The sequence below is a fragment of the Anopheles bellator genome, chromosome 1, assembly GCF_943735745.2.
Source record: "Anopheles bellator chromosome 1, idAnoBellAS_SP24_06.2, whole genome shotgun sequence".
Taxonomy (NCBI): Eukaryota; Metazoa; Arthropoda; class Insecta; order Diptera; family Culicidae; genus Anopheles; species Anopheles bellator.
Window position 1 is genome coordinate 59,603,784 of NC_071285.1, and position 27,627 is coordinate 59,631,410.

At 49.1% G+C, this 27,627-nt stretch overlaps 8 protein-coding genes across 12 annotated transcripts in view; 3 read left to right on the plus strand and 5 right to left on the minus strand.

Annotated features, from left to right (window-relative positions):
• LOC131208948 (DDB1- and CUL4-associated factor 8) overlaps positions 1-13,519 on the plus strand; it is a 16,797-nt gene extending 3,278 nt beyond the window's left edge. Inside the window, exons 1-7 of one of the 2 annotated variants that reach the window (XM_058201906.1) lie at positions 10,209-10,269; positions 10,418-10,809; positions 10,877-11,452; positions 11,528-11,617; positions 11,694-12,426; positions 12,500-12,645; positions 12,718-13,519. In XM_058201906.1, coding sequence (XP_058057889.1) covers positions 10,670-10,809; positions 10,877-11,452; positions 11,528-11,617; positions 11,694-12,426; positions 12,500-12,645; positions 12,718-13,249 — 2,217 coding nt within the window. In that variant the 5' untranslated portion in view covers positions 10,209-10,269; positions 10,418-10,669 and the 3' untranslated portion in view covers positions 13,250-13,519. Of the gene's footprint in view, positions 1-10,208; positions 10,270-10,417; positions 10,810-10,876; positions 11,453-11,527; positions 11,618-11,693; positions 12,427-12,499; positions 12,646-12,717 lie in introns of those variants that run through there. The other variant, XM_058201898.1, reaches the window with a different exon arrangement.
• LOC131208990 (dynein axonemal assembly factor 10) lies at positions 6,215-7,481 on the plus strand. The gene is made up of 2 exons (XM_058201947.1): positions 6,215-7,203; positions 7,274-7,481. Exons 1-2 carry the CDS (start codon positions 6,302-6,304, stop codon positions 7,479-7,481), a joined length of 1,110 nt encoding a protein of 369 aa, XP_058057930.1. The 5' UTR covers positions 6,215-6,301.
• On the minus strand, positions 7,465-10,072 carry LOC131208938 (tetratricopeptide repeat protein 27). The gene is made up of 3 exons (XM_058201886.1): positions 9,970-10,072; positions 9,057-9,912; positions 7,465-8,982 (listed from the first exon to the last, which is right to left on the minus strand). Exons 1-3 carry the CDS (start codon positions 10,013-10,015, stop codon positions 7,518-7,520), a joined length of 2,367 nt encoding a protein of 788 aa, XP_058057869.1. The 5' UTR covers positions 10,016-10,072; the 3' UTR covers positions 7,465-7,517.
• A 33-nt stretch (positions 13,520-13,552) lies between the features above and the next one.
• On the minus strand, positions 13,553-14,820 carry LOC131208979 (proline-rich protein PRCC). The gene has a single exon (XM_058201935.1). The coding sequence runs from the start codon at positions 14,808-14,810 to the stop codon at positions 13,608-13,610; it is 1,203 nt and encodes a 400-aa protein (XP_058057918.1). The 5' UTR covers positions 14,811-14,820; the 3' UTR covers positions 13,553-13,607.
• A 209-nt stretch (positions 14,821-15,029) lies between these two features.
• Positions 15,030-16,885, minus strand: LOC131208964 (general transcription factor IIE subunit 1). Of its 2 annotated transcripts, none has more exons than XM_058201917.1 (3): positions 16,616-16,885; positions 15,754-16,451; positions 15,030-15,687 (listed from the first exon to the last, which is right to left on the minus strand). In XM_058201917.1, exons 2-3 carry the CDS (start codon positions 16,398-16,400, stop codon positions 15,030-15,032), a joined length of 1,305 nt encoding a protein of 434 aa, XP_058057900.1. In that variant the 5' UTR covers positions 16,401-16,451; positions 16,616-16,885. The 2 variants fall into 2 exon arrangements, with proteins under 2 accessions (XP_058057900.1, XP_058057908.1); XM_058201925.1 differs by having other exon boundaries at positions 15,754-16,475.
• On the plus strand, positions 16,741-18,469 carry LOC131208998 (rab-like protein 3). Of its 2 annotated transcripts, none has more exons than XM_058201960.1 (3): positions 16,741-16,863; positions 17,228-17,589; positions 17,656-18,469. In XM_058201960.1, exons 1-3 carry the CDS (start codon positions 16,818-16,820, stop codon positions 18,037-18,039), a joined length of 792 nt encoding a protein of 263 aa, XP_058057943.1. In that variant the 5' UTR covers positions 16,741-16,817; the 3' UTR covers positions 18,040-18,469. The 2 variants fall into 2 exon arrangements, with proteins under 2 accessions (XP_058057943.1, XP_058057950.1); XM_058201967.1 differs by having other exon boundaries at positions 17,671-18,467.
• LOC131209011 (adenosine 5'-monophosphoramidase HINT1) lies at positions 18,073-18,770 on the minus strand. The gene is made up of 2 exons (XM_058201979.1): positions 18,482-18,770; positions 18,073-18,418 (listed from the first exon to the last, which is right to left on the minus strand). Exons 1-2 carry the CDS (start codon positions 18,593-18,595, stop codon positions 18,149-18,151), a joined length of 384 nt encoding a protein of 127 aa, XP_058057962.1. The 5' UTR covers positions 18,596-18,770; the 3' UTR covers positions 18,073-18,148.
• Positions 18,771-19,559: 789 nt separating this feature from the next.
• Positions 19,560-26,904, minus strand: LOC131216364 (zwei Ig domain protein zig-8-like). Of its 2 annotated transcripts, none has more exons than XM_058210835.1 (6): positions 25,920-26,904; positions 21,971-22,357; positions 20,201-20,323; positions 20,001-20,131; positions 19,773-19,932; positions 19,560-19,700 (listed from the first exon to the last, which is right to left on the minus strand). In XM_058210835.1, exons 1-6 carry the CDS (start codon positions 25,972-25,974, stop codon positions 19,585-19,587), a joined length of 972 nt encoding a protein of 323 aa, XP_058066818.1. In that variant the 5' UTR covers positions 25,975-26,904; the 3' UTR covers positions 19,560-19,584. The 2 variants fall into 2 exon arrangements, with proteins under 2 accessions (XP_058066818.1, XP_058066817.1); XM_058210834.1 differs by having other exon boundaries at positions 20,001-20,146.
• Positions 26,905-27,627: the final 723 nt, after the last annotated feature.

The window sequence follows — 27,627 nt, forward strand, 5'->3', positions numbered from 1 at the left end:
TTTAAAAGGCTTCTTTGACAATACACTCTTTATAGCGGTTGCTAAGCAACAACGAGAATACACTCACTGGATTAAGCAAAAATTGTTCTGACACGGGTGTTACACGGGTGGATCCAGTGAAACTGGCTCACGGAAGACTGGTGATGTAAAGTGGTTGATCACGAAGTGTTCGCATCTAATGCTGTGAAAAATCGAAAGACGACGTTCAAGGAAATAGTTAGTAAATGAAGTGTGTGAATACAAAAAAACACATTGTCAACCGCGATAACCTCGCGGTGGCCCTTAATTAATTGCGAAATTGGCAGTAAAATTAGTCAGCACACAATTCAGACACAAATTTACGGGGCCTGTAAAGCTCCAGTTAATATTGCGCGCAGCACACCAAACCATCCGTAGCGACCATCTCCAGACGGAGGAAGGATGAGCACTGGCCATGGTGGTTCTCCTCGATGATAAGACGGTTTCATTGCTGCCGTCGTAATCGTAATTATTCCCTCCTTTCACGGGTCAACAGTTTAAGTGACACGTGTCGATAAGAAATCACATCCTTTCTGGCATTCTTCTTATTTAAATGAAAAAAACCCCCTAAAGAACATACTTTAATTCTATTCTTTGCAGGACGTAATAAGTGTAAAAACTGAATGGAATGCAACAAAAAACCTTTTTGAATGCGCAAAAAGCATATGCCCGCTTGCAACTTTGCTCTCCGTTCTCGTGGCGCGAAATTCTGAAACAAACAACATCACGAACAGCAAAAACATGGGGGTTTCAGCGTGTATGCTGGGGTAAATATTATTTTTTGCTTCGCCAAAGATGGTGTTTATTTAAGAAACTAACACACTCCCTCTAATACTGGTCCTCGTGACCCTCCGGGAGTCGAGAGGTTAGGGCCGAAGTACAGAAATGCCAAGCAGTGGGAGTTCTGTAAGCCTTTTTCATTCCCCAAAACAAATTGCGCAACACCCCTTTGGAGGAAACTACATTTTATAACGACACTTCAGCGTTGGGTAAAGTGCTGACGGACGTAATTCTCTGCAATGAAACCGAACAAGCAACGCGTTTGTATATCGTTAGTGGCCGTATCACCAGCATACGGCAATGTTTTAAGTGCAATAACAATATTTGCCAACTGCCAGTTGCAATGCGATCCTCTACACAAGTCTAAAATTGGCCGAATGACGACCGTGCATCGTTGTCATGAATATTTACTGTTGCAGCGGAAAGTAAAACATTCCTCGTATGAGACCTACATTTCACAAGCAAGGGGACTTTCTTCGTAACGTAGATTAAAAATGTAAGCCACACGCCACACAGTAAGTGCAAGTGTGTTTATCACATTGTCTTATCTTTTTCTCCAATAAAACAATATGCACTGCACAACAACAAAAAACACATCGTGATCGATCAATGTTTTTCGTGATAAGCGTTCTTGGTGTTGGTTGCTTTACTCATGAGGAACAAAGCCAATAGCCATTCGTCAAGAAGTTGGTCACTCGGGGTACACCCCAATATTATTTTATATTTTTACTATATTCAAATTTTCGTGCACTTCCGCCGGTCGACGGCGCGCCATGCAGTTATGAGTAGTGCATCACTCGCACCGCGAACGAGCGTGACAGGGCAGAGTGACGAAATCCCATCGTCACCATCGTCACGAGCAAAGTCCAAACTAAGTTTCACATGTGTGCGGGAACGAAGACTAGCGCCGCACTGATGGCGGACCGCGTGTATTTTCGCGTCCCACACGCAACTCTCGTGACGTAGCCGACCGCTAGACGAAGCGGGGGGCGCACGCACGAAAAGGAGAATCAACCCCTGCACGCCCGGCACTCGGAGAAGTTCTATTTCCATCGCGTGCGTCACACTCCAGTGAAGGACTGATCAAGGATTGATGTACGTATGGTGGAACGCAATTCTTAAGCATTGCACCAACGATGGGTTGCACAAACTGCTGTCCGCTTGTACAGTTCCAACAGAATTCCCAGGAATCTTTTTCGATCTTCACTAATTATGCAGCTCCCCGCTTTTCTGGTCACTCCAAGGAACCCCCCGATTGTCGGTGGGGGTCGGTCTTACCCAAGAGAAAACGAGGAGTGTGGCCTTGCGCGGGAGGTCGCGATGGTGAAGAACAAAACTCTCAATGAACCGAAGCGCAAACAGAACTAGACCGTCACGATCGGGTGTCGCCAATGAACTGGCCACGCAATCGCGCTCCGGTGCCGCGGCCGCGTTGCGCAGAGCGAGAACGCGCGATATAACTCTTTCGCCACGCGCCAGTCCACCCCCCGGGGGCCTCCCTTATCCGTGCGTGCGTCCGATAACGGATGGGATACGGATGGAGGGCATCGGGCAAGCGCCGTCTTTCAAGCAGCGTACTTCATCTGGCGACCGCTAGTCGGGTTAATGCTGAGTTTTTATGATTAGTTGATGACATTCGCGCTGCGTCCTCGTCTTTGCTTACAAATTTGCCTTGAGAATGCGTTGAACTTGAAATTGCGACTCAACGTTCGACACACTTTAATGTGGAATCGTCGTCGGAACAGAGACGTGCACCGACTTCCAGAAACCGGTTCGTGTGTGGACTACCAAGCAAGAATCATCTCAGAAACGGGATGGAAGCGACCTAGAGTGGCGGACGTGGAGTCGCTGCCTATTTTAAAGCACAATTTTGACACGTTTGCCTCGCAGGCATGAAGAAAAGCCGGCCGGCCTCCTACCGGTTTTCCGTTCCAGTGAGCCGGTTCCATTGCCGGTTGCATTTAAAGAGAGAGTAACTGGAGCGACACGAACATCCTCCGGGAACTATTTGCGTCTGCCAGACGGAAGAAATGGCACACAAATCATCTAAAAATATAGAGTAACATCAGGGAATTGTTGGGGAATCGCTTGCAACAAACATGATACTTCTATTTAAAAAGACATCCTCCACCGGACGATGCCGCCGGTTTACATAACTACTATTCGATCTCGTTCTTATTGCATTCGGGAATCCAATCGCATGCCTTCCAGGTTGGTCACGGTTGACTGACGCCCGCGCATCTCCCGACTCCGACCGCCACCTATCACGTTCCAAGGGGTTGTGATTGTTTGTTCAGCCGCCATTTACTAGCCGTTACTTATGTAACCGTGAGCGCTCCGAACCTTATGAAATGCGCAGCTCGCGGGCACGTCGCGCTTTGGGCGTAGAAAACGCAAAAACCACAGACGCGCAAAATGTGAATTGCGATGGTTGTTCTACCGGTGACCGGTAGAACGGTGCATCGGACAAATAAAAGTTGTAACCATGCACGAGGGTGTGTTTGGCATTTCGCAGGGCGAATACCGGGGACAGCAGCCACGTGCCAAAAATTCTACGCGAAACTGCACTTCTCTGCTGTAAACACTTCAATCTTACTTTTGGCATCCAATTATTCGTTTAAGCTTGCTTGCTCGATTTAATCGTCCATTCATTCATTAGGATGCACGATTTGACGCCGCAACGTGGCCCAATTTATGACCCCTTCCGACTGCAGTCTGCTCCGGAGAGACGCCTCCGAACTAGTACTGCGATTGATATGACATTGGAACATGTCTGCGGTCGGCCGTAGCTACCGGGAAGGTCATTAGATTTGCGTGCACTCAGTGCGGGTATCTAGCGAGGCGTTTCAACAACACTACAACTTTGGAATGCAAAATAACCGATCGAAAAAGTTCTAAAGATTTTCTAACCCCCCCGGCATGAAGTGAAGTTTGGAAGAGATTTTATATTGCCGCTGGGATAAAGGAAAATATAAAACATTCACGTCCTTCAAGAGTAAAACCAACGAAGAGGGGAACCGTTTTCCTTTTTTCTGTGAATAATTTATGGCACGTCTAGCGCAAACGAAACATCGTCCCGAGGCAGACACAGAGCTTCGCGAATGGCGAGTTGATCGACCTTTTCGTCGTGCGCCGGTTCAGGTGAAGATGCCAACACTCTCCACAATAATAAGAATAACGTCCAAGGGTCTTCTTCACACTGTTTTACATCTTCGGACTTACGACATTGTGTTTGGTTTGATTCCGTTCACGTTTCTGCAACGTGCAGACGCGTTTCGTTTCTTCAAGGTTACTCCGGACCAGAGACAGAGCCTGGATAACGTGTCTTTAAGGTTTATCCAAAGCAAAAAACCATTCTGTGACAACAACTTTAACGACCGAATCACCATTCGTTCTAATTGTTGTGTGTTTATCACATTTTATGTGGTTTACGAACTGCTTAAAGCTTTTTCCAATGCAAATCGTCTCAAATGTATGGCACACATTAACGTATCAAAGCATCTAACAGAGCTTGTTTCATCTGAAGTCTTATTTATCAACTAAAACGGAGACCATTTAATGTGCGCGATATTGATCATCCATCATTATCTCAGCTTAATAAAATCATGATTGTGATAACTAAGCCATGGTCAATTATTGCTTCCTCTTAGCAAGGCGCCGGGAGCTATAATACTCCATAAGTAATGTGAGATGCGATGTCGCCTGGGGAACAGTGCGTCTTTACGCAACCCTCACACCAAGGACCTTTAATCCGATTCAATAACAAAAACTGGCAAAACAAAATTACCCTTTTGCCGGGAGCTGGCAAAAATGTCCCACCATCGTAGCTTCTTGCTAACATTCAAGTAACCTTTTCCACTTTTTCCCTAATTAATCGGCTCATCGAGCAATTTGTCTATCGGGTCAGACATGACCCGTCACATACAATTTTCATCCCGTTGGATACGTTGCAAAAAATGGCAAACGCACGCACACTTTCGCTCTCGCACTGGAACCAGCATCAACACAAGTTATGCTTTTATCGACCGCTTTTTTCGAAACGCCTAAGGGCACGCGGTGAGCTGGCCGGCGGCATAGTGACAGGGAAACCGAAGGAAAACGATTTTCCATTTGCCCTTCAGCTTGACCCACCCTCGGCGACCTCCTTCTGGGGCTACTGTTTTTGGGCGGTAAAAATCGATCGGTTCGCGAATAGTGCACAACTGTACAACACGTCGGCCACGGGTCTCGTGACTGGAAAAGCGGAACAATGAAAACATAGCCGCATGGCCATTTCATCTACGCACTAGGGACGACAGAATGCGAACTTCTTACGTTTTTTAACACGTTTGCCCTTAGAAAAGAACCTTGCGATTCTCGGCAACATGCGTGCTCTTGGTTTCAGCTCAAGCATGGCTTGCTTACGTAATCGGAGAACGAACCCGTGCCTCTCGACCGTGTGCTTCCTACCCGACGGATATGCGCTAGATTGCATTTTTCCCGTTTTCACCACCCGTTTGCTCCTTTCTGGTGCACGGTGGTCGCACTTTTTACAATAATGCTGATGCATCACCGTTTCTTCCTTTCCGTGCACTTCACGCTGCGTTTAGAACGAAAACATGTTATTCGCCTCCGTAGGTTGAGGTTATGAACTCGACTCTAGGATGATGCAGCATCGAACGGAAGATAAAACTCCATATTCTTGCATTCACGACAGACGACGACGGACAAAGGGTTGAAAACGGTCGCGACACAGAAACTTTACCACGAGAAATGCGGAACAGCTCGTAGCAATCTAAAAATAAGAATAATTTTACACGAGCAAACGAAGGAACAGAGATTTGCGTAGAAAAATGAGCTTCTTTTCTTCGTTCACTAACTTACAGAAAAACTTTTGCTGTTCACGAGAATGTTTTGTTAAAATTTTCGCTACCAAACCGCACCGATCGCACAGTGCAGTGTAAGAGGAAGGCAACTAACCATATCCTTGTAGAACGGAGAAAACAACCTGCTAAACCACTAGAGCTCGTCCTTTCGAGAAGCAATTTCTACAATATATCAGTATTTGGTATGAGTTTTGTTTCGGCACACTGAACTCTGCACACGCGTTCACCACCGATTTTCACCGCCCCGTTATCCTTGCCGCAGTTTTCACAAAGAAAATTCGATGTTATCCGGGTTTTGATGATTTCGTTTGATTTAATCACACGATAATCGAGAGCCAAACACTGAAACAATTCTAGCGTCTGAACCGAACCAAGTGAGACTGAAGTGAGTGAGGAAATATTCTCGCCACCTTCATCCTTTTTATCCTTTCTTTCTCGGTTGCAGCTGCGCTCACCGCGGCTTATAGCTACCTTGGCGTGAAATGTCATCACTGTTTATTTACAAATCCTAGCAACCGTCGGATCGTTTCCAAGCGCGACATTTTCGCCTACATTTCTGTTTCTATTTCCTAGATAGCTTGATTCGGTGCCGGGAAACTAGGGATGTTTAAGTCTTTCGCTTCCTGCGGTTCGCAACGATGGATTCCGTTCAGATGATATCGCACATTGAACAATCGCTCACCTACTCGGTTTACGACGTCAAATGGATTCCCTGTACGGCCAAGTTTGTTGCGATCGGCTCAAAGCCCAAAGGAACGGGCGCGCTGCAAATATACGAGCTGAACCGCGGAACCGTGGAGCTAGTGAACGAATCGGAGCTGGAGAAGTCCTTGAAGAGCTGTTCCTTCGGTGCTTCCAGCCTGCGTGAGGCACATCTGGCCGTGGGCGATTTCAGTGGAAAGCTAGTCCTTTATGATCTCGAGCGTATTGATGCGCCGTTGTACGAGGTGGCCGCGCACGATGGAATCATCAACTCTTTGGATGCGATCGGTGGGTCAACGATCAACTGTGGAGCACCGGAGATAGTGACGGGCGGCCGAGATGGATCGGTGAAGGTGTGGGATCCGAGACAACGCGATACTCCGGTAGCGCACATTAGCCCGGCAAGCAACGAGCCGAGCGAGAGGCGTGACTGTTGGTCGGTCACTTTTGGTGACTCGCACAACACGGCAGAGCGGATCGTATGCTCCGGATACGACAATGGAGATTTGAAGATGGTCGATTTGCGCAACTTGAAGCTACGATGGGAAACGAACTTGAAGAATGGAATTTGTTCGCTGGAGTTTGATCGAAAAGACATTAGAATGAATAAGTTGGCCGTTACCACTCTCGAGGGGGGTCTGCATGTGTTCGACATGCGTACGCAACATCCGCTGAAAGGATTCGCGTCGGTGCGGGAGAAAACCGTCGGTCAATCGCTCGGAACAAATGGAGTCATAAGCGGTGCTAAATCAACTGTCTGGGCGGTGAAACATCTGCCACAGAATCGGGACATTTTTGTCACAGGAGGCGGTTCCGGCAATGTCCGCACATGGCTCTAGTAATTGAATTATCTATGCAGTAGAAAAGGGAACGCGCTTTGTTTAACGAATCTTCTATTATCCTTTCAGTCATTACCCGGAGAAGCGAAGCACCACCCACACGGATGGTGATGAGCTGGGAGTGGCCGGTACACTGGAAATGTTGCACGCAACGACCATTTCGACGCAACCAATCCACACGTTCGACTGGAGCCCGGATCGACAGGGCTTGGCCGTCTGCGGATCGTTCGATCAGACTGTTCGGGTGTTGATAACGACCAATTTGAATTTGCATTAAAATTAGTTCTCCTTGAGAAATGAACCATTGTGCATTTTATTTGTCCATCACACTCTTCAGCTCAGTCGTAATTTTGTTCACCAGCTCTTCCAGCGCAGCCAAGGGTTCAATGCATTGTGGCCATTGTTCCGCATTAGCCGATCGTAAACATCCTTGCCCAGTTAGCCGGGCAGATGAGAGCTGCGAACGAAGCGAAACCAAACGTTCTGATTGCTCTTTTCCGTCGATAAACGCCTGCAGGCTGCACTCGCAGAGATCGACACAAAGTTTGACAATCGTAAGACAACTTTCGGCCGCTTTTGACCACTGGCTGTTTGATTGCGTATAGCCACGGTACGCGTTTTGTAGCTTTTGGCAGCGCTTCAGCATGTCGGCATCCTCCAGCTGGGCTGCCATCGTGTAGAGGTAACCATTGTTGGTACGCTGTGCGCACGCGTGACCAAGGAGTTTGATCGCCTTTTTTCTTAACCGACTGCACGGTTGACCGTCAGCCTCGGTTCCGTCGGCAACAATCGCGCGCACCAGCAATTCCAAAACTTGCTCATCATAGTACTTGTCCTTAAGCTCCATCAACCGTTCGTACGCATTCAGCGCATCCTCGTAGTTCCTCGTGTCAACGCTTACGAGCAGATAGTTCTCCCAAACCATCCAGTTGTTGTAGTTGCACTTGAGCGCCTCTTGCAGGATTTTATGTGCACGATCTTTTTCCCCCAGTTTAACGTATGCTTTCGCAAGATTGTTCCAAGACTCGAAACCGTGGCTCTCGAGCGAGGTGTACAGCCGGTAAGCAAAGGCTGCTTCCTCCCACCTTTCAAGTTGCAGAGCGGCGTAACCGAGTCTCAGTAGCGTCGGTTCTTGCAGGCTGTTGATTTCGACCGACCGTCTCAAATGTTCGATTGCGGTCGCGTAGTCCTTGCGCGCGAAATAAAAGTTTCCCCAGTGACGTTGGGCTCGGGCACTCGTTTCGCCGGACAATTCCCAAGCCTTGCGATAGTATTCGACATCGTCGGTTGCGTCACCCAGCATACAATAAAGCCGAACCGAGGGTCCGTGTTGCTCAATAAGCTGCCGGATGACGGCCGCTGCCTGATGGCGCAACTCCAGCACAGTATAACAGTCGATTACGTTCTCCCAGCTGTGCGTAGCCCGGTAGATATCGAGGGCACCCTTTATCAAACCAAGGGATACCATTACATCGGCCAGTTTAACTTTCACCTGCCAGTAGGGAATGAGCCACGAACTGAACGCCATCGACAAACGATCGGCAATGTTCGCGGAGTTTTCGTTTCCAGTACCGTCGATCTGTTGTACGAGTTCCTCGAGCTGACGCAGGGCTCGGTCAACGGTGCGTTTGTGCGAACATTCGTTCGATGAGTTCAGAAACAGAGTAGCCACTCTTGTAGCCCACGGACCGTGACGTTGATAAACGAGAGACGTAATGTACGGTTGAATCTCTTCCAACGCCAGTTGTTCTTTCGGCTGAGACACGTACAGAAAGTTTCTGACAATGGAAAAAATGGTCAAGATTCACGAAAAAGTAATCAGAGAACTGATGATGGTGTAGTGTATACTTACAGTTTGGCCAAAATCATGTTTTGTATCAAAGCCGGCAGCTGTATGTCTTCATTTTCCGATTCGTTCAGGAACTTCACCTTATCCAACCGTACGTCGTCGTCGAGTTTGAGAATCATAGGAAGGGCCACATGGCCATGAGTTACTGACGCTTCCGGTAGACCCAGCTCTGCGTAACCGTTTGCACGGAGCGTCAATTGAGGAAGCGGGCTTTGTTGAAACTTTGTTCGCACGCCAAGCAGTCCATCGACAGTGATGGTCACATTCGAAGAAGCGGCAATCTTCTCTGCCCAGTGTTCGGATTTGGTGATCCGTCGGAATAGAATGTAGCCAAACAGGATCTCCAAGTAGTTCTCTAGCTTTGCAGCGTTACCAGTTGCTTCCTCATGACTCGTCTCAACGCCCTGAACGTTTTCATTGAACCGTTCGTAAAGGCTGTGCGCTAAATCGTCCAAACATCGTTGATGCGTGAGTAAATATCGTTGGTACCACACGCGCACGCATGGGCTATCACTTTGTTGCGAGTTATTGGTGGTTAGAAATTCGAATATTTTTTTACACACCAGCAAACATTCGGCCCGAACAACGTTGGTATTCAATTCTTCGCCATCTACCGACAGCTGATGCAGCATTGCTTTCGGTGCTGCCGTCTGCTCGTCTACTGCAGAGTGTTGGTGAGGACCGAGGAAATTGCGCTCTACGAAGTCCAGCAGTGCAGCAACAGCCAGAAGCAGCAATTCATGCTGCGTGGCGTTGACGTGCAGAACATCTTTTTCGATCACCTCCTGAAACGCATTGGATCGAGTCAAAGATCCCCACTCGCCGCGCAGCAGTTGCTCATAGAATCGTTTAGATTGAACTGTAAATAAAGGGCATGAGTGCTTCAAATGGTAAAACGCGGATCCGAGAAACTTACGGTCTTCAGACGATGGTGGTTGCAAACCGGAAAATACTTTATCCATTTCTCAGCGGATGGCAATCTTTTTTAGCGGTAGATGCGCGATCTGTCCCAGAACATGTGCGAAGAGCGTTGCAATGACAGAAGCAGGTCCGCATAATCAAAACATGCCTGACGTGTTGCCAGCAAAACAATACATTCCATTTTCAATTTGGCCAAATTAATCAATGTAACTAGGTTTTCTTTCATCGCGCCGACGAAATAATTTAGGAGGAAAATTACAATTTTTAAGCAGCATGCTGTTTGGGATTCGTGGCAGTAAATATCCAATGTTTATGCAAATGTCGGATTTTCTCTGTGTCATTCGTTCAGTCTGTCAGCAAAGAGTGTTGTGTATGTGTGTGTGCGAATCAATTCGTGGCGATCGCAAGCGACAATATTTTTAATTGTAATTTTTCCCAACAAGTTTAGCTACCCAAGTCCTAATCTTTATCGAAATATACACCTCGGAAAAGTCCAAGACGACGAATACAACTGAGGCGTCGTGGCCTGCCATGAACAAGCCGTGAAGTGAAGATGAAGTGAATCCCTTCTAGGTTAGCGGCTGCGAAGTTAGGCAAAGACGCAGTTCGCAGACAATAACAATTTTCAAACGGTTTCCAAAAGTGATAGTAGCAATATTGTACCTCACGTTAGCCTATCGGTAATAACCGGTGCGATGGAAGACGAAAGTTCATCCAAAGGCGATGGGAGTGTTCCGGACGATGCCTCTCCGCCGAAGAAATCACGGGTCGTCGAGCAAATGCCGGAGCTCCCTGGAACCTCGCAAAGCCCTTCTACAAGTAGTTCGCACAAGAAGTAAGAGAGAAAGATGGTTTTTCGGTAGACTGAAGATGGGCGTAATGTTCCCCTTTCGATTTCGCAGCGAACTGGTAGCGAAACAAAACAGTGACCAAGATCCTAGCAATGGTGGAAACGAAGCAGAGGCCTCTCCGTCGTCAACCGCAACGACACCAGTGGCCCCAAATGGCCACCAACATGTGGTAGCTACAGCACCATTGAGCACCGAATCCAACAGTGACGCATCCGACAGAAGTCCTGCTGGGGATTCCTCAACGAGTGAAACTAGCGAGAAGCATCAGAACTTGAATTCGTTGCAGCGTCTCTGGGCAAGCCGAAGAAAGCAAAGCCTAAATTTGGATCGGAACGACGACGGAGGCAGCAGCACTTCGCGGATAAACGATGTTCTGGAATATTTTTCCCGAGACGTACCCGATTTGCTACGGGGATCTGATCACGAAGACGAGGATGATGATGACACTGAAGATGGAGATGATCTCATTCCAGCCGAAGAGATCCTCGGAGACCGATTGCTACTAGATTCCGACGAAAGTTCCGGAGACGATTCCGACCACTCGTCTTCCTCATCTTCGTTCTCAGCATCTTCTTCATCTTCTTTCCTGCAGGAGGGAGCTCGGTCCGCCAGTTCGGGGTCGCGGCGGTAAGACGAAGATGACGGAGCGATAGTCACTGTGTTGGCTTCCAAAATGGTTGATGTTGTTTTCTGTTTCGGCAGTTCCAGCGAATCGATGGATGAGGACATTGCGACTCGTAACGCTAAGCTTGAAGATGAAATTATGGCAAGTTTGCAAACAGCTAAAATGAAGTATGTCGCATTTGGCGCGCTGCGACAAACGTTTCGTTTACCAGGCGCCCGCTTGTGCCTCTCGTTGCCTTTGCAGGAGCAAGTGGAATGTGTTGCGAGATTTGGAGCAACGCCAGCGCTTTGGGACCGCAGCTGCGGGAGTGCCAGGAACGAGCCGGTACTGCAGAGCAAACAGCATGTTCACGAAGCGTGCTTACGGCTCCTTGGACCTTGTACAACGTCTCCAACTGTCGCACTATTTGCGGGGTCATGAAGGTTGTGTCAACAGCTTAAACTTTAACGCTACCGGAACTATGCTTGCGAGTGGTTCGGATGATCTGCAAATCAACCTATGGAGCTGGCACACCAACAAGCTGCTGAAATCGATCACTACCGGCCACCAGCTGAACGTTTTCCAAACAAAGTTCATTGAGTACGGTGGTTACGGGAGTGAGATTGAGATAATTTCGACTGGTCGCGATGGTCACGTGCGCCACACACGAGTCGATCCGTCCGGCGGCTCAAACACTCAGCTGCTGTATCGTTGCCACCAAGCAATCCACAAAGTAGCTATCCCTGCGAGCAACGAGTGCGCGTTCCTGACGGCCGGCGAGGATGGCAAGGTTCGAATGTACGATTTGCGTCATGGCACGGTGGATACGCTGCTGAATCTGCGGTTGCGCCTGTTCAGCATCGCTACTCATCCGTTTGATCCGCACTTCTGCGTTTCCGGTAATGACGGTTTGGTCAGGATGTACGATCAGCGTCATGTACGTCGTCCCATCAAGCAGTTTACATCACTTCAGCTACCAAAAAACTGTAGAAGCAAGGTTAGATATTCGCGGGCTCCAATTTAGATCGATATTCTTTGGAATAGTTTGGCTTTCGTTGTCTTTTGTTCAGAACTCGTTTGTGAGCATCACGTCCGCAGTATACAATCATCTCGGAACGGAAGTTCTGGCCAGTTACAGTGAGGATGCCGTCTACCTGTTTGACAATACGACCATGGATGCGGTGGTGAAGCCGGCGGCTCGCTATGGAGGACATTGGTAGGCTCTAGAATTATTGTTTCTGGGAACCCTGATTCCGCATGTTTATTTGTCCGTTCTTGGTCCTTCCAGTAACATTCAGACCATTAAGGGTGTGAATTTCTTCGGTCAACGGTCGGAGTATGTTGTAAGTGGCAGCGATTGCGGCCACATTTTCTTCTGGGACAAGAAAACACAAAACATCGTTAATTGGCTGCGCAGTGGGAAGCACGATGTAATCAACTGTCTCGAGCCTCACCCAGAGTACCCAATCCTGGCCACCTCTGGGCTGTCGCACGTCGTGAAGATGTGGGTCCCGAAGGGAGTGAATGATGAGCAGACAGTGCCACTGTGGGAACCCAAAGACCTGCGACGAAACGTGCGCGAAAACTTCGCTTCCAGCAAGGTGAATTGGCAGCATTTTCGCCGCACTGGCTTCACCCGTAACATGATGACCACGGCGTTCCAACGCCGAGGAGCCATCCGCCGTCCGCACGCCAGGGGAAACGATGCCGCTGTCGCATATGATGTGGTCGAGAACGACAACGACAGTGATAGCGATAGTAGTGATGATGGGGCCGAGCCGAATGATCTTGTCTCGTTTTTACACTGCAGACCCTCGTAAGGTCCCCAGGGCCAATGAAGGGAAAGCAGGCACTACTATTTCCCGACCCAAACAAATGCGTTGACGTATGTTGACGTCCTTGTTTTTGTTATCCCCCACTTTCGTCCACCATTTCCAACAAAATCCACCATTTTCTTACGTTAAAGAAGATCTTGGGGAACATTTCGATACATGAATATATGAATCTGCATAATTTTCCTTCAACAACTTGCATTATGCACGAGCAAAGGCAATACCTGCAACTTTCGATTCGTTGCTTTCATACAAAAATCAGAAATAAAGCAATTGGTATCGTTGGTGAAATAAGTGGTTCATATATTTACAACAAAGTCTTTTCCAACAAGCGAACTGGGCACGCCTAAAACCCGTATTTGCTTTGCGTTTGGCGACGCGATTGTCGGTTTGCGGCCCACATCGCTTCTAGCTCTTGGGCATTTGCCTGTGCCTTGTTGGCCAGCTGTGTGATGTGCGATTTCCGTCTGCTGGTGCAAGTCCAGTCGCCTACAAGGTGGCCAGTGGGGACATATCCCGTTTCGTCCTGCAGTTGACGTCGCAAAAAGTCTTCCTTCGATGGCACGATGTCCTCCGAAGTGATTTCGATCAGATCCACTTGCTCCAGCCGTGCCCGTTTGGCGCGATTCCCACCGATTAACGCTGCCATGGCCGTCTCGTTAGCTAGATCCGTTGGCTGAGCGCTTTCAGGCATGACTGATGCAGACGGCTCCGTAGTGCATTGATTTGTGCTGACATTGGCCGCTGACGCTTCCGTTTCCGTGAACTTTCTCACCGTGTCAGCCATTTTGGCCGCTTTTTTAGCCACCATGGCAGTAATCTCGTTCGCACTGACCGTTGGCAGAGTGTCGACTTTGTTGAAGGAAAAATAATCAGTGGTGCCGTCGTCTCCATCGTCACTGTCCGGATCTTGAGAGGAATGTTTTGCCGGTGCCAGTGGAGGACGAACGGTTGACTTTGGAGCACTTGCCGGAACGCTTCGAGGCCGGTTTGCAACGGAATCCGGCACTAGGCGCTTGCTGAACCCAGAGCCGGTTTCAGAGGAAGCCGAAAGGGAGGGCTGTGGTTTCGACGAAGGTTGAAATAAATGTGTCTTCGGTTTTGGTAATATACTAAGCAATCCGGTTGCTTTCTTGGGTAAGGCTGCTCCAACTACCACTCTGTCTTTCTTCGATCCTCCGGGTCCGTCGACGTCCTTAAAGTCGTTCATGGACGGGATGGTAATTTGCACCTTACCGTTACGCAGCGTTGGTTTAATGTTGGATTCCTTTGCTGGCGGCGCCTCAACGGGTGTAGCTTTCTTGCGAAGAAATTCATCATCTTCCTCCTCCACGTTCAGATCGTTCGCTTTCTTGGGCGCGGGAAGTTGTAAATGGATCACTGACCTCGAATCCGGCTCGTCCGTGTCGTTCCGTTTGGTAGCCGTCTCCGGACCCGTAATCGAATCGGCAGAGGACTTTAACGGTTCCTTGGCGGATTGCGTTGTTTGCTCGGCTCCGTCATCATCGGATTCTTCTGCGCTGCTGTAATCGTACGAAACTAGAGACATTTTAAACGAAGTCGGGTTTCTACGTTTTTGCTACGGACGATTAGTAAACAAACTCATTGGAAACAGTGGATTTTGACAACTGGCTGCGTACGTATCGGGCATTTCTTACCGCTTCTCTGCTTGAGGTTCTCTGGTAATTTGTCGTTTTTCAATTTCGCGAAACATCGAATTTCGAGAAACATATCTTCGTTAACATTTATTGTTTGCATGCGCCTAAGTTTAATCGTAAATGTGACTGAAATGGTCTTGATACACTTGTATGTAGGTTTCCTTCTCCTGCGGCGTCATATCTGCAATCAGCGTGTCGTTGATTTCATCCAACGGATAAGGTCTACCCGCCACCGTTACAGTCGGCATATCGTCTTCGGAATCGGAGTCAATGATTTCTACGGTAGGAATTTCGGCGTTCTCGATATCACGATCATCATCGCTGGTATCACTCGAGTTGCCGTCGTTGTTATGTGCCAGCCCGCGGACCGCCTCGTTGGTCGTGTTGCTAGCGCTCTGCTTCTCGTGCTGAAGCAACACCGACATGATATCGTCCGCTTCCTTGCGGCCGCGAGTCGACATAATGTTCGTCGACACGTTATTGTTAATACTGCCACTGATATTGTTCCCACCGATCGGTGATGGCTGTGTGGAGGTGAAGGCAGCTTTCTCCAGGATGGCATCGACTGAGTTTTCGTCCATATCGTTTGCAATTACGGTCGACTCGGTCATCCAGACCGGACGATCCTTACGCTGTGACGATGTGTCCAGCGTGTCCGTATCACCAATCGTAATATCTACCCGTGTCTCTTCCACGGCAAATCCGCTCGACCTCGTTGCTTCGCCGGACCATTGCTCCGTCGGTGCTTTGGTGGTGGGTTTGGCAATTCTGGAAAAGACAAGAGATAACGGTGAACAAACGGTCCCTTGGGTGCTTCCATTATTCTTCACGTACCCTCGTATCGTGTCTATGTCCACGGGTTCAGGTTCGAGGATCTCCGGGGCGAGTTTGATGCCTTCTACCTGCCGTAGCAGGTCGTACAATGGTTGCATTTGCTCGTTGAATTTAGCTAGTAACAGTCTTGAGTCCTTCTTCGGTAGTGCCGAACTGTCTTCCTCAACCGCGCTGCCGCAGTACGTGCAGCGAAATTCGTCCGTACTGAAATCGTACAGCTGGTCCGCCTCGAGATCGGTGAAGGTTTTGTTGCAGGAAGGACACTTGAAACTCGCCCGGCTCGTGGCATCCCGTTCCTCCGTCTCCATGCGTTTGCGCATGTGATCCAGCTTGTACTTAACCACGTTCACGAACGTTTTGTAGTTGATGAAATAGTAATTCACTTTCTGCGCCTTTCCGTCGGGCCCGGTTTCCATTTTAAGCCGCACTTGTAGAAATTTGTCGGTCCGCAAAATCGAGATGCGGGCTCGCAGCATTTTACGCTCAAACTTTAACAGCTCGCAGATATCGTCTTCCTTCATGCAGGGATTCCGGACCAGCATGTCCACCACCAGCGCGTCCTCGATTGTGTAGAAAGCACGTACCACCAGCCTGGCCAGCTGCTTTAAGCTGCTCGGAATCTCGGTAACGTACCGTTGATCACCCATTCTCCGTTCCTGTAAGGCTCCGTTTTATACAAACGCGCACTGAATAGGCGCCTGATTCGAAAAGAAAACAAATAACTATAAATAATGTCAGAACCAGTCAGAAACGGATAAATGGAAAACCTCGGGTCAAAATTTAAATCTATTTGTCAGCGATGCATGAGCTCCACGGGCGCGTGAGTTGCCTAGAACCGGAATCAAAACAAATAGTAACTCACTCAGCTCTTGGCTCGCACTCTTCTCACTTCCTTTTAGCGTATCTCGCTGTCTCTTTTTTGTCACGATGGCGGCTCAGCGCGTCCGCGTACGGCGTGATTGTGTTTTCACTCAGCGGCGGCGGCCAGTTCCAAGTGGCCAGTTTTCGTTCCAAGAAGGCAGGCCATTTCAACACAACACAACACAACACAACAACACAACAATATGGCGGCAATCGACAAGGTGCGCGTGCTGGTTGTTGGCGACTCAGGTAACAAGCGGCATAGCGGCTGTGCTATTAATCGGTCAATCAGGCGGTTGGTGCTAATTAATCGGTTTTTCTGCTCACTCGACTGGCCACAACCCGTTCAGCGGTGCGCCATGTTGAAAGTTGGCACACCTCTGGGCAGTGCTGCCGGGATGTCAAATGAGTGCTGCTTGCCCGTTTTCGCTTCGCTGCCAGCACTGGCATTTGTGTTTATATTGTTTATATTTATTTTTTTTTGCTTTGTTTATATTGTAAAAATTGCCGAGAAAATGTAGAATTTGGAGGGCTTTCGCTATGACTTCAAATTATCCGTTGCTGGTGTATAATTCAACGAAGAGCAACGCTCTGAATTACGTGTCCTTTGCAGGAGTCGGGAAAACGTCGCTCACGCACCTGATTGCGAACAACGAGCCGCTTACCTCGCCCGGCTGGACGGTCGGTTCTTCCGTGGAAGTAAAGCTGCACGAGTACAAGGAAGGCACATCGGCACAAAACTCGTTCTTCGTCGAACTATGGGACGTAGGAGGCTCCATCAGCCACACGAACACCCGAGGCGTGTTTTACCATCCAACGCACGGCATTGTTCTCGTGCACGACCTAACTAACCGGAAGAGCCACGAAAACCTCCAACGATGGCTGGTTGAAATCCTCAACAAAGACGGAAAGGACGTGCTGAAAGGCAACGACATGCTCGACATAGATCCGGAGCAATTTCTGGGCTCAACGCAGGTAAATATCGCACCCTCGCCGGAGCATCGCTCGACAAGGATATTCGTAATGAACACTATTTATCAGTTTCAAACTTGCCAGATTCCTATACTGGTCATCGGCACCAAGCTGGACATGCTGGACGAGAGCCACAAACAGAAAATTGTGAACCGGACGTCGGTAGGCAGCATAGCGGAGCAGTGCGGTGCACAGGAAATTTGCCTCAACTGTCACGAGGCCCGCTCGTTGGCGGCAGGAACTACGGATTCTGTAAAGTTGGCCCGTTTCTTCGACAAGGTGATTGAACGCAAGTACTACAATCGAGAAACAGGAAGAAAGTACGCCACAAATTACACCAGCTCGGCGATAAGTGGACCATTCCCAACGCTTTCGGCGCAAACAGGTACGGCGCCAGTAGTAAGTGCATACAGCTTTCTCAGTACTAACTCGGTGTCGGAAAGTGTATCTTAATATAAGTGAACGATTATACAAGCTCGAGTTGACTCTGATGATCATAGGCTGAAGCTTTATTTCGCATCCGATAAGTTTTCAAAGGCATACATGCGCTCGAGAGGGCCCATTAGCCCGGGGGCCACTTCATCTGTCTGCCGCCCAGGAAATGTAGATGAAGATGGTAAACCGACTGTGCTCCGTTTTTGCCATCGTTTACTACTACGCGGAAGCCTTCCTCAAGTCCCTGTTCGGATGCTACTTTCCTGCCGACCAGCATCAAATGGCCCAGCAGTGCCTCATCCTCTTCCGCTGCTTTCGACAGCTGCGAAATGGGCTTCCGAGGAATCACTAGAAAGTGCACCGGGGCCTGGGGGTTTACATCGTGAAATGCAACGCACTGGAAAGCGGAAAACGGGTTAAAGGTTCCGCGGGAAGCGCTCCGCAGACAGATGAAACTTACCCTGTCGTCTTCATAGATGAATTGGCAGGGGATTTCTTTGCGCAGGATTTTGCCAAAGATCGTATCGTCGGCATCGGCAGCTGCAGCCTGTGCTTTGGCCACTTCGTCCGACATATTTTTGGTTTGGGATGGCCCAGAACAGAAGGACTCCGCACACAGAAGCTTACGCAGCGTATTATATTAACGTATTAACGTATTATTTTATTATATTATTATATTATATATTATTATATTAACGTAGCGAGCAACGCGTATTTTTGTCTTTCTGTTATTTGACAGCTGTCACATCACGATGTATAAACCAAGGTTTAAAAAAGGTGGTCAACTTGATCCCCGACTCTTTTTGTCGCTTCGTCCTTTTTTCATCTTTCATTACTGGTTTTTGCCGGGATTTTATGCTTTTGTACGTGTACGGTTTAGGTGAAAAAATTACTGTTGTTCTTTTTGGCATTGCTGGGTACTGGATTAGGGTTAGACGCGCACGCTTGCGCCTTTCATTCATTATTTTCTGCCGTTCCGCACTTATATAGACTCAAAATATATCCCTCTCCAAAATAAACAATTCTTTTCATTCTTCATTATTTTGTCCCAAATTCCTTTGTGGAAAATCAATTTTGGTATTTTTCTGACCGCCTGATTCACTTTTGTCTCATAGTTCCTATTCTCTCTCGTTTTTCGGCCCGTTCAACGTTTAAAAAGGTGATCAAGGTTGATAGAGAATGTGAGCGGTATACACAGGTTATCAACTGTGGCTCTACCTGTTCAAATTTTCCGTTACGCAATGCTGCTGTGCTAATTATATAAATTTTCGTTTAATTATTAGTTAATCATTTTAATAATATATCCTGCGTTCACACTTCCTTTCTCCAACTGACAAATGACTGGCCGCCCGGTGAAAACCATGCCCACATAAATTTGATTCGAACGGTGCAACCTCTTCAACGTAATTTATGAAACTATTATATATATTATTATATTTCAAATAGGAACGATGTTTTTTGATGATTATTCTACATCTACAACAACATAATGAACACCCAATCGAAGCCGCGAAATCATTTAAGCAACTTTATTTATAGCATGTACAAAGCATGTTCTCCTCACTAACTCATCCGGTCGCGATGATTGTAGAGTATGCACAGTGAGACTAGCAAAACTAGGAAACAGAACGTAGTACCGTTTAACCGTAGGCCACCGTTTAACTCCTGTGCTTCTTCGCCTAGAAAAAAACGAGGTAATAAGCCTTCATGGAAAATAGTCGTCTAATATCTGCTGCGCTGCAGTAACTTACCGTCCAAGATGCGCACAATGGTGCTGGCAGTTGAGTACAGTTCCGGTGCGCAGGTGTAGTTTCCGGCGTCATCGAACTCGGCGTCCCTTATCAGGTGGTACGAAGTGATGCTATTAAGGGGCGATCGTTCCCGTTTACGCAGCGACTCGTAGGCCACGATCTGAAAATGTACGAGGAGAGGTTATCCGATGCTTACGGGGATGCTGGGCGGCAGTTCGGGGTACGCACGTCATTTTTGTGATACCAGATGATGTGGTTGGGTCGCCGGTCGTAGTTATGATTGACGATGCAGGTAATGTTCAGATTCTGACCCTTGTAGCCGTACACGATCGAACCCTCGAGGATTTGCGTTGTGACCGCTAGAAACACATAATCTACACGCTCAATAGTTACTTCAAACCTTCGCGACCCCCCCGGTTCTCCCTTACCATTCACACGATCCGCGTACATCCGGCCGTAGGCGTCTTCGGTTCGCATCCCGTTCGGTTCCGCGGAAGAGGGCGGAATGTCGTAAAGTATGTCGTCCTGTCGTCTCACCAGCTCCTCCTCGCCTGGAGAAGAGATTTATGATAATCAGTGCCTCTCAGGACCCCGGTGGGGCGGAGGTTGTCGTTTGTCAAACTGAGCCGTTAGTTGTCCAAGCTTAAGAAATCATAAATATCTGGAAAGTGAAAGTGACGCCCGGGCGGGGCGGGGCGTCCCTATGGGACGCCGTCTTGTTGATTTGGGTGTCATTAGAATGTCGCGACCCAGCGGGCCAGCGGAAAAAGGCGTTGAAAATCGTAACTAGCGCCGTGAAATATTAAGTGGGTAATAATTTATTGGACCGTGCGCCATCCGCAGCGTCTCTTGGGAGCTGTTTGGAAAAAGTGCAAAACCCTGTGGTACCTCTAGGCGAATTTCGGCCACTGTGGGCGTTATTCTTTTCGCCGTTCCGGAGATGCCGCTCGCGGGGACAGTTTTCTTACGTGTCAACGGTGATGTAAATTATCCGTTTAATAAGTCTGAACAGCGCATTTATAAAGCTACGAGTGTCAAAATAAATGTCACCGCAGCGGCGAGAATATAAATGGCAACATCAACGGCCATTGGATTTGATTTTCGTGTTCTGCTTCGCCGGTGCACGCCGGGAACTGGATTCTCGAACGCTCGCGCCAAGGAAACTCGGCCCCGTTATTCAGCGTGTGTTGTTGCGAAGCGGATGTTGAATGGTTTGATGGTTGACATGACATGCATTTGGTGTGGAGTATGTTTGTGAAGACAGCTTCGCTACTCTGTCTTTAGCTTAAAACATTGACGTCATAAGGGTGGGTGCTAATTAAAGATTCTAAATTTCGCCTTTCTTTTATGCAATTTCTAAATAGGACCTTAAGATCTTTTACCAGGTTCAGTTAACGTTGTTTCCGTTTTTCGAACAGGACGTTCTGACAGGGTGCCAACGATCTGTGGAATGCTCAGTGATCGGGTATCGCTCCAATGCGATCTCCGGCCGTTATATCTTCACGGGTTCGTTTGCAACGCTTTTGTTTAAATTGTAAGCATAAACATTTTGCAAATAAACCAGATCCCCCCGACCTTTTATGTGGGCAGCTTGTTTATTAATGTGCACCCTTCAAGAAGCAGCCGCGGCGAAGGGCGAAGCATTTTTCCTCGCCTCGGCACTGCTCGCGATGGCCTGCTTTGTTTGTGTCAGTTGCAATGCGGCGTAGCCACTGGCAGCTTCCGGTTGCCAGCGCGCTGTGGTTTTGGCGCGCTTCGAATCAAAATGAAGCTCGCGGACTGGCTTTAAATATCATGGCGCTGGAGCCATGTCCGGGTTTGGGACGTGTGGCGATAGTTTATGTGTGTTTGCGGTGCATGACGACCCAGACCACGCTGCGGCTTTGATGGGTGCACTGATTTAGTGTCGGTGTCAAGTGTATTTATGAGCCGTGTGGGCAGTGATAGGAAAAAGAAAATCAAAATTGTGATTTTCCTCCATTTTGAATAACTCTCTCGTTGCCGTTTTATCGCCCGGATCGGCCCCCGACGGCGATGTGGCCGAGGGATGTTCTATTTAACGGTGTAATCCGTCATAAATTTCCCCATTACGAGGCGCTACATTTGTCAGTGACTTGGCCGATTAGCGTCGACCGTGGCTGATTGGAAACGACAAACTCTCGGGCGGCGCCTGAATCAGAGACGCCTGGGGCCATTACCGCGAACGATCAGGTACAGCTGCAAGCTCTTGACGGGCATGGTCGAAATTTGGCACTCGTAGACACCGGTGTCCTTCCTGTCTGTTCGGTGGATCCTGAGCGTCCAATCGCCGGTCGTTCGGCTGTGTTGCACCTCGAACCGGTTGTCCGAGATAAACGTGATCTGGTTGATGGTCAGTATGTGTAGGTCATGATGTCGCATCCAGGATACGCTGTGTTTGATCAGGTTCTCTACGCGGCACGTGAGGTACGCTGTTTCGCCTTCGCGCACCGTCACGTTTCGCGACGCGGACACGTCAAAGTACGGTCCGTTCCATTGTTGCAGATAGTGAGCGTCAAGTTCCGCCGTCCGCCAAGAACTGGTCTCGAACCAGGCGCTCGACGAACCTGCAACGACAGGGAAAGCAATCAGAACCCGGACGTTACAAACTCTGGAGGTCCGTTGACGCGCGTTTATATTATTATTAGCACTGCGCACCCGCGTCCGTGAGCTATGGCCGCCCAAGTTCTAGCAGCAGGTGCATCGTCATGATCTAAATAGCAGAATGAGCCATGGACTGAACTGAAAGAGCGCTGTCTCACATTTGATAAGCGCGGATGATTTAGACCGCAGAGCCCACTACTACTAGGCGCCATCGGAAGCCACGAATGCGCATCCCTGGAACGCACGGAGCATGTTAGTGGGAAGCGAGTTGACTATTTAATTTTACGCTACGCTCATAGCGTAATGGCGTGTTCACGGATCGCCACGCCAGCCATCCATCTTTCCGCGCGCATCACGGCCCGCGACCATCGAGAAGTCAATTACCGGTCTCAGCGTTCAAACAGACCGACCGTAAGCATATTTTACGCACATTTGCGCGTCTGGCGGTGACGGACCTCCTTTTGGGCGCTACGGTAGATGCGTTTTCTTTCCTTCACTGTTCCGCCGCCCGCCCCCCCGAAGAGGGACCCCAAAGGCTAATGTGTTTGCGACTATTTTAAACTCGACCGACGGCTTTGACTTGGCCCTGCCAGGCCGAGCGACGGGTTAATCGCCGTGTGAAATAATTTCTCATGTTTCGCTCGCGTCTCGTTCGGGTGTTCGGAAATTTCAAATTTGCCATTATTCACACCGCGCGATGATGAGGGGGGGGGGATGCATTGTTGAGATTGGCTGTAAATATTTACCGTTTGACGGGACGTCTTTACTATCTTAGCCTTTTATGTTAGCTTTGAGTTCAGCCGGATCGCCAACATTTAGTGAAACTTTTCGTGCATTAAAGTCGCCCATTCAACCACCTGACAAAGTCCCGGGGCCACTTACCGGGAATCGCTTGTTAGGGCGGTGGGCGCACTTACACGCACCTGCAGCACGTACGTTGGCGGGCTACGTGTCACGCTCTCGACACCGCACTCAGGCCGTGTCGGGCCCACCCGTTCGTCGGATGAGTAGATATTGAGACAAACCCCCACACGGCACCTCCAACAGCAAACAGGATTGAGGATTGTTTGCTTTTCGTGCCGGATGCGTGCGCTTGTGGCAATAGTCATGACGGTGTCACTGTCGCGGTTCACGTAAAATTTATGGCCGTCCATTTTCTTCGCCGAACCTGCCAAAGGCGAAACCACAACACACAATCCCTCGCGCTTGTGCCCTTGGCTGTGCGTGGGTCTCAAGGTGGTTCCGTGGTGCCGGGCTCGAAGTTAATTAATGAATTGTGCCACCGTTGTGCCAAAGGTGACGTAGTTTGCGAGTGCGAGTGCCCGAATTTCGCGTCCCGTGAAATGGCACCATGTGACGTTAATTGTCGCCGAAAAAGGCTCGTGAGGCGCGGTCGGGAGTGGCACTGTTCTCTTTAATTCCACAATTTAGGCCACCGTTTTCGTGATGAAAACGGCTGCTTCTGATGGGACGGTGCACCGAACGTTTGGTCTCGCTAAAGGGGCTCGGGAGTTTTATTCGGAATCCTGCGCCAGGGAACGGCTTAATTTGCTGGACCTCTTTTCTAAAGGGATGAATGCCTGTAGCGAGGCGGTACGTAACGCCACGTCTGTCGGCGTTGGCTGTATCGTTTAACAATTACTGACATTTGCCATCCGTTCGCTCGGAGGCGGTTTGTCCGCTTATTAGTATAATCCTCGCGCCGTGCACTCAGGCCGCGGGGGCCGGCTGGGCGCTGTCAAGGCAGCGCGCCAACGTCAATCAACCACCGTTGCTGCCGCCAACGGGCCACGGGTTCCCGGTACGTCACGGCTTGGTGAAAAGCGCGACTACACACGATCTCAGGAATATTCGTATGTTTTGAAAACAGTTGTTTCGAGTCTTGTTTTAGTATGTATAAATATCACGAATGATTTACGTTAAATTTAGAGTGATAATTGATGAGCGCGGTGAAGCATGATGTATGTGCCTTGGGTGGCTTTCTCACTCGAAACTAACCGCCCCTGTGAACGGCCCCCTTGTCCGGCCCGGCGTGCGAGGTCAGTTTATGCTGCTCTCTACCCGCGGTCCCAGAGGCCTCACATTATTCGCATCATCAATCTTAACTAGCTGTTGACTTCGGAGACCGTAGACCGGTGACGGCGCCGGTGGTGTCGTAACGCTCGGTTTATTTGTACGCCATCGACCGTTGGATTTGGGTTTCATGTTCAAAATGCGAGCTTCGTACATTTCGGTCCACCATTATTGGTTCGAAAAATTCGCCATCGCGAACCCGTCGGGCGCTGAGCTCATCATGCATGGCGATCGGGCGACGACCACCAGGACACAACAATGTGTCGTCGTTGAAAAATTCGCAACACATTCTTCGCCGAAGACAGAAATCGGATCGCGGTGCGGCCTGTTGGGCAGTATTTTAAGTGTGCCCTTCGGGAGAATGGGATATCATTTTTGGGTCGCCACGGATTTCACTACGCGCGCTGCGCAATAAATGCGGCGAGCTTATGGATAGTTCCACAGCCGATAGCGGCCATTAGTTTTCTGGTAATCCTGACGCGTTTTGTAAAGCGTGGCCGAAAAGACATCCATGTTCGCTCGTGATGTTTGTTTACGCACATCGGACTGTCGGGCTGTGGCACTCGAACGAAGGAATTTCTCGTTTTGTTTTCAAAGCCGCGGACGGGTTCGAAAGGATCAGATTATTTCGGTCACACCATTTTACGCTCACCGCACCGCATTTCACGCGCCAGGGTCTAATTTTATGAGATTTTATGTTCCGTTTCCCCACGGTCCGTTACGTCCGCTGCACCTTGCCGAAGTCTCCTGAGAATTCCGAACCGAACCGAGGAAGTCGCTGTAAAAACTGGGGGCACCTTTTTCGGGGCGACTACGGGCAGTCGGCAAGCGATGATTGAGTCACGTTTCAGTACAATCGCCATCGAAAATTACAGCCCAGCCCAGGGGCGGGTTTCCCACTCAGAACTCATTGCTGATTATAATGCCGCCGTAAGCGAAGGATATATCGCACACGATACCTGCCCGTTAACGAGATCCCGAAGGCCACGTGCACTAACCCACGGGTGCACCGACAGCAGCACACGTTTTACGTTGTCCTTTTTTCCATTCTCGGCGCCATTTGTTTTTGTTGCGCCTGGCCAAAGTGCGAACGGATTTATGCGGGATACTCGTGCATAAATTTCGTGCATCCCAAAACCACACGGAACCAGCGTGATATGCGGCGTTGCGATTGATATAACGAGGGCTGGCAGCTCGTTATTTTGCACGTTTATCTTGTGACGATGCAGGGCTGCAGTCGCGTAACGACTGTCCACCAGGGGGATTAGCCGTTTCGTCACTTAGGTAATTACGTTGCACAATGCGAGGTGCTACGCATTTGAACTGGGATTTCGTTCCATAATTTATGATGATTTACGGTGATGTTTGAAAAAATAGTCTAAATCGAATTGATGTAGGTTGAAAGCTTTAATTAAAATTAATGTAAAACGGATGGCCTTTTGCGTAACTCACCCAAGAGGAACAGTAAAAGAATCAGCATCACGTGTTGGTGCTGCGCGCGTTGCATATCCTCACCGGTGATGGCGCCAATGTCAGCACGACGGCCGGCTCTCGGATTGATCGTATTATTATGCTTATAGTTCCCCGAAAGGCGGATGATCCTCTCCCACACCTACAAACGCACCTAACACGCACACGTACACTGGCCCAACCACGACCGCTACCGGGGCGTAACGATTAATGTAGACACTCGACGAGCTCTGCCACTGGGGCGTGGATAATTATTTCACATGGTCGATAATTTTTACTTGGCCACCGCCGGCAACCACCTGTGTACGCAGCATTGCCGTGTCCACTGGCCGTGATCATCTCTAGTCGCGCGGTCCGCGGGTCGGGTCGCTCAACTTGGCATTTGCAGCTGGCCCCGTGGTTTTTATATTAACTTTTTTGCGGCCACGCTTTCCCCGAGGCAAGGGCCGCATGTGCGCAATTCCGTTAAATTGAACGAACCACTGTCAGAACCAAGCTCTCTAGGTATGGTTCTCTTCTACACTGACCACGGCCGTCCGTTTTGGCTGCACCTTGCAACGGGACCACGGCTATCTTCGCGTGTCACGCGGTCCGTTTTGTTTGCCCCCACTAAAGTGTGGCGTAATTAATTAATTGACGTATAATTAGACACACGATGCAGAACCCCTTTTTTCACTGCCGGCGCGGTAGGTAGTTGCTTCGCACGTACTTGAAAGGACTTTTTTGTGCTACTTCCGAGGAGTGTCCTTTCACACACGGGACACTTCACACACGACAGATCCTTCAAGTCGCGAGCTAGATGATTGTATTGTTGTCAGCCACTTAGACTATCGAGGACTCCCTCATTAGGGAAGTGTTGATGGCGCAAATAAAGCGATCGAATCGAACGCGAGATATTGGCACATCCGGGAGAAGCTTTCAAACAAATCACGATCCGTTTGCAAAGAGTGTGGTGTGCTGACCAGTATCCGGCGCGATGATGACGGTCTGACAGCGCTGAGCTCGATCTCGACACTGGCGAGTCGACGGCGGTGATCATCATGCTGCGAGCGTTTCACGTTGCGCCGTAAAGTGATCGGTGGAGTTGAGAATGTGGAAATAAGAATGTCTCTCACAGTTCCTCTCTTTTGAAGTGCGTCGCTCCCGGTACACTACTAACAAGCCTTTCTGGTTCTGGGCGCTGAGCACTAAATATAGCCAACGGCCCAGAGCCGCTAGCGAAGATCCTGGGGTCTTTCGGCGGACACGAAAGAACGATCCATTCTAAGAGTGAGCATTCGCTCACATTCTATGGTTCGGCCACTCTCACCGACGTTCACGACGTTCGTCTGCCCCTCTTACGGAGACGAGGAATGACATAAAACACCGGCCTGACAGCATGGTTTAGTGGGATCGACAAATTTGCCTGTGGATGAAGATCAATGTCACGGGCCGGTGACTACCGGTGGCATCTCCTTTAGGTGGTAGGGGCAATTCAGTTCTTTCTGGTCTCATTTTGCTTCTCAATGATCAGGGATTAGAACATTATAAGGACATTGAAATAGGATCTACTCGATATTATTTCTTTTTTCCTAACCTTCGTGCGGTTGATTGTGGTCCACTGTGCTCAACAACGAATTGGTCAGGTCACATCCTGGATATTCGTGCAGTGACGATCTGAAGTTCGGTAATAAATAAACGATTGTACGAA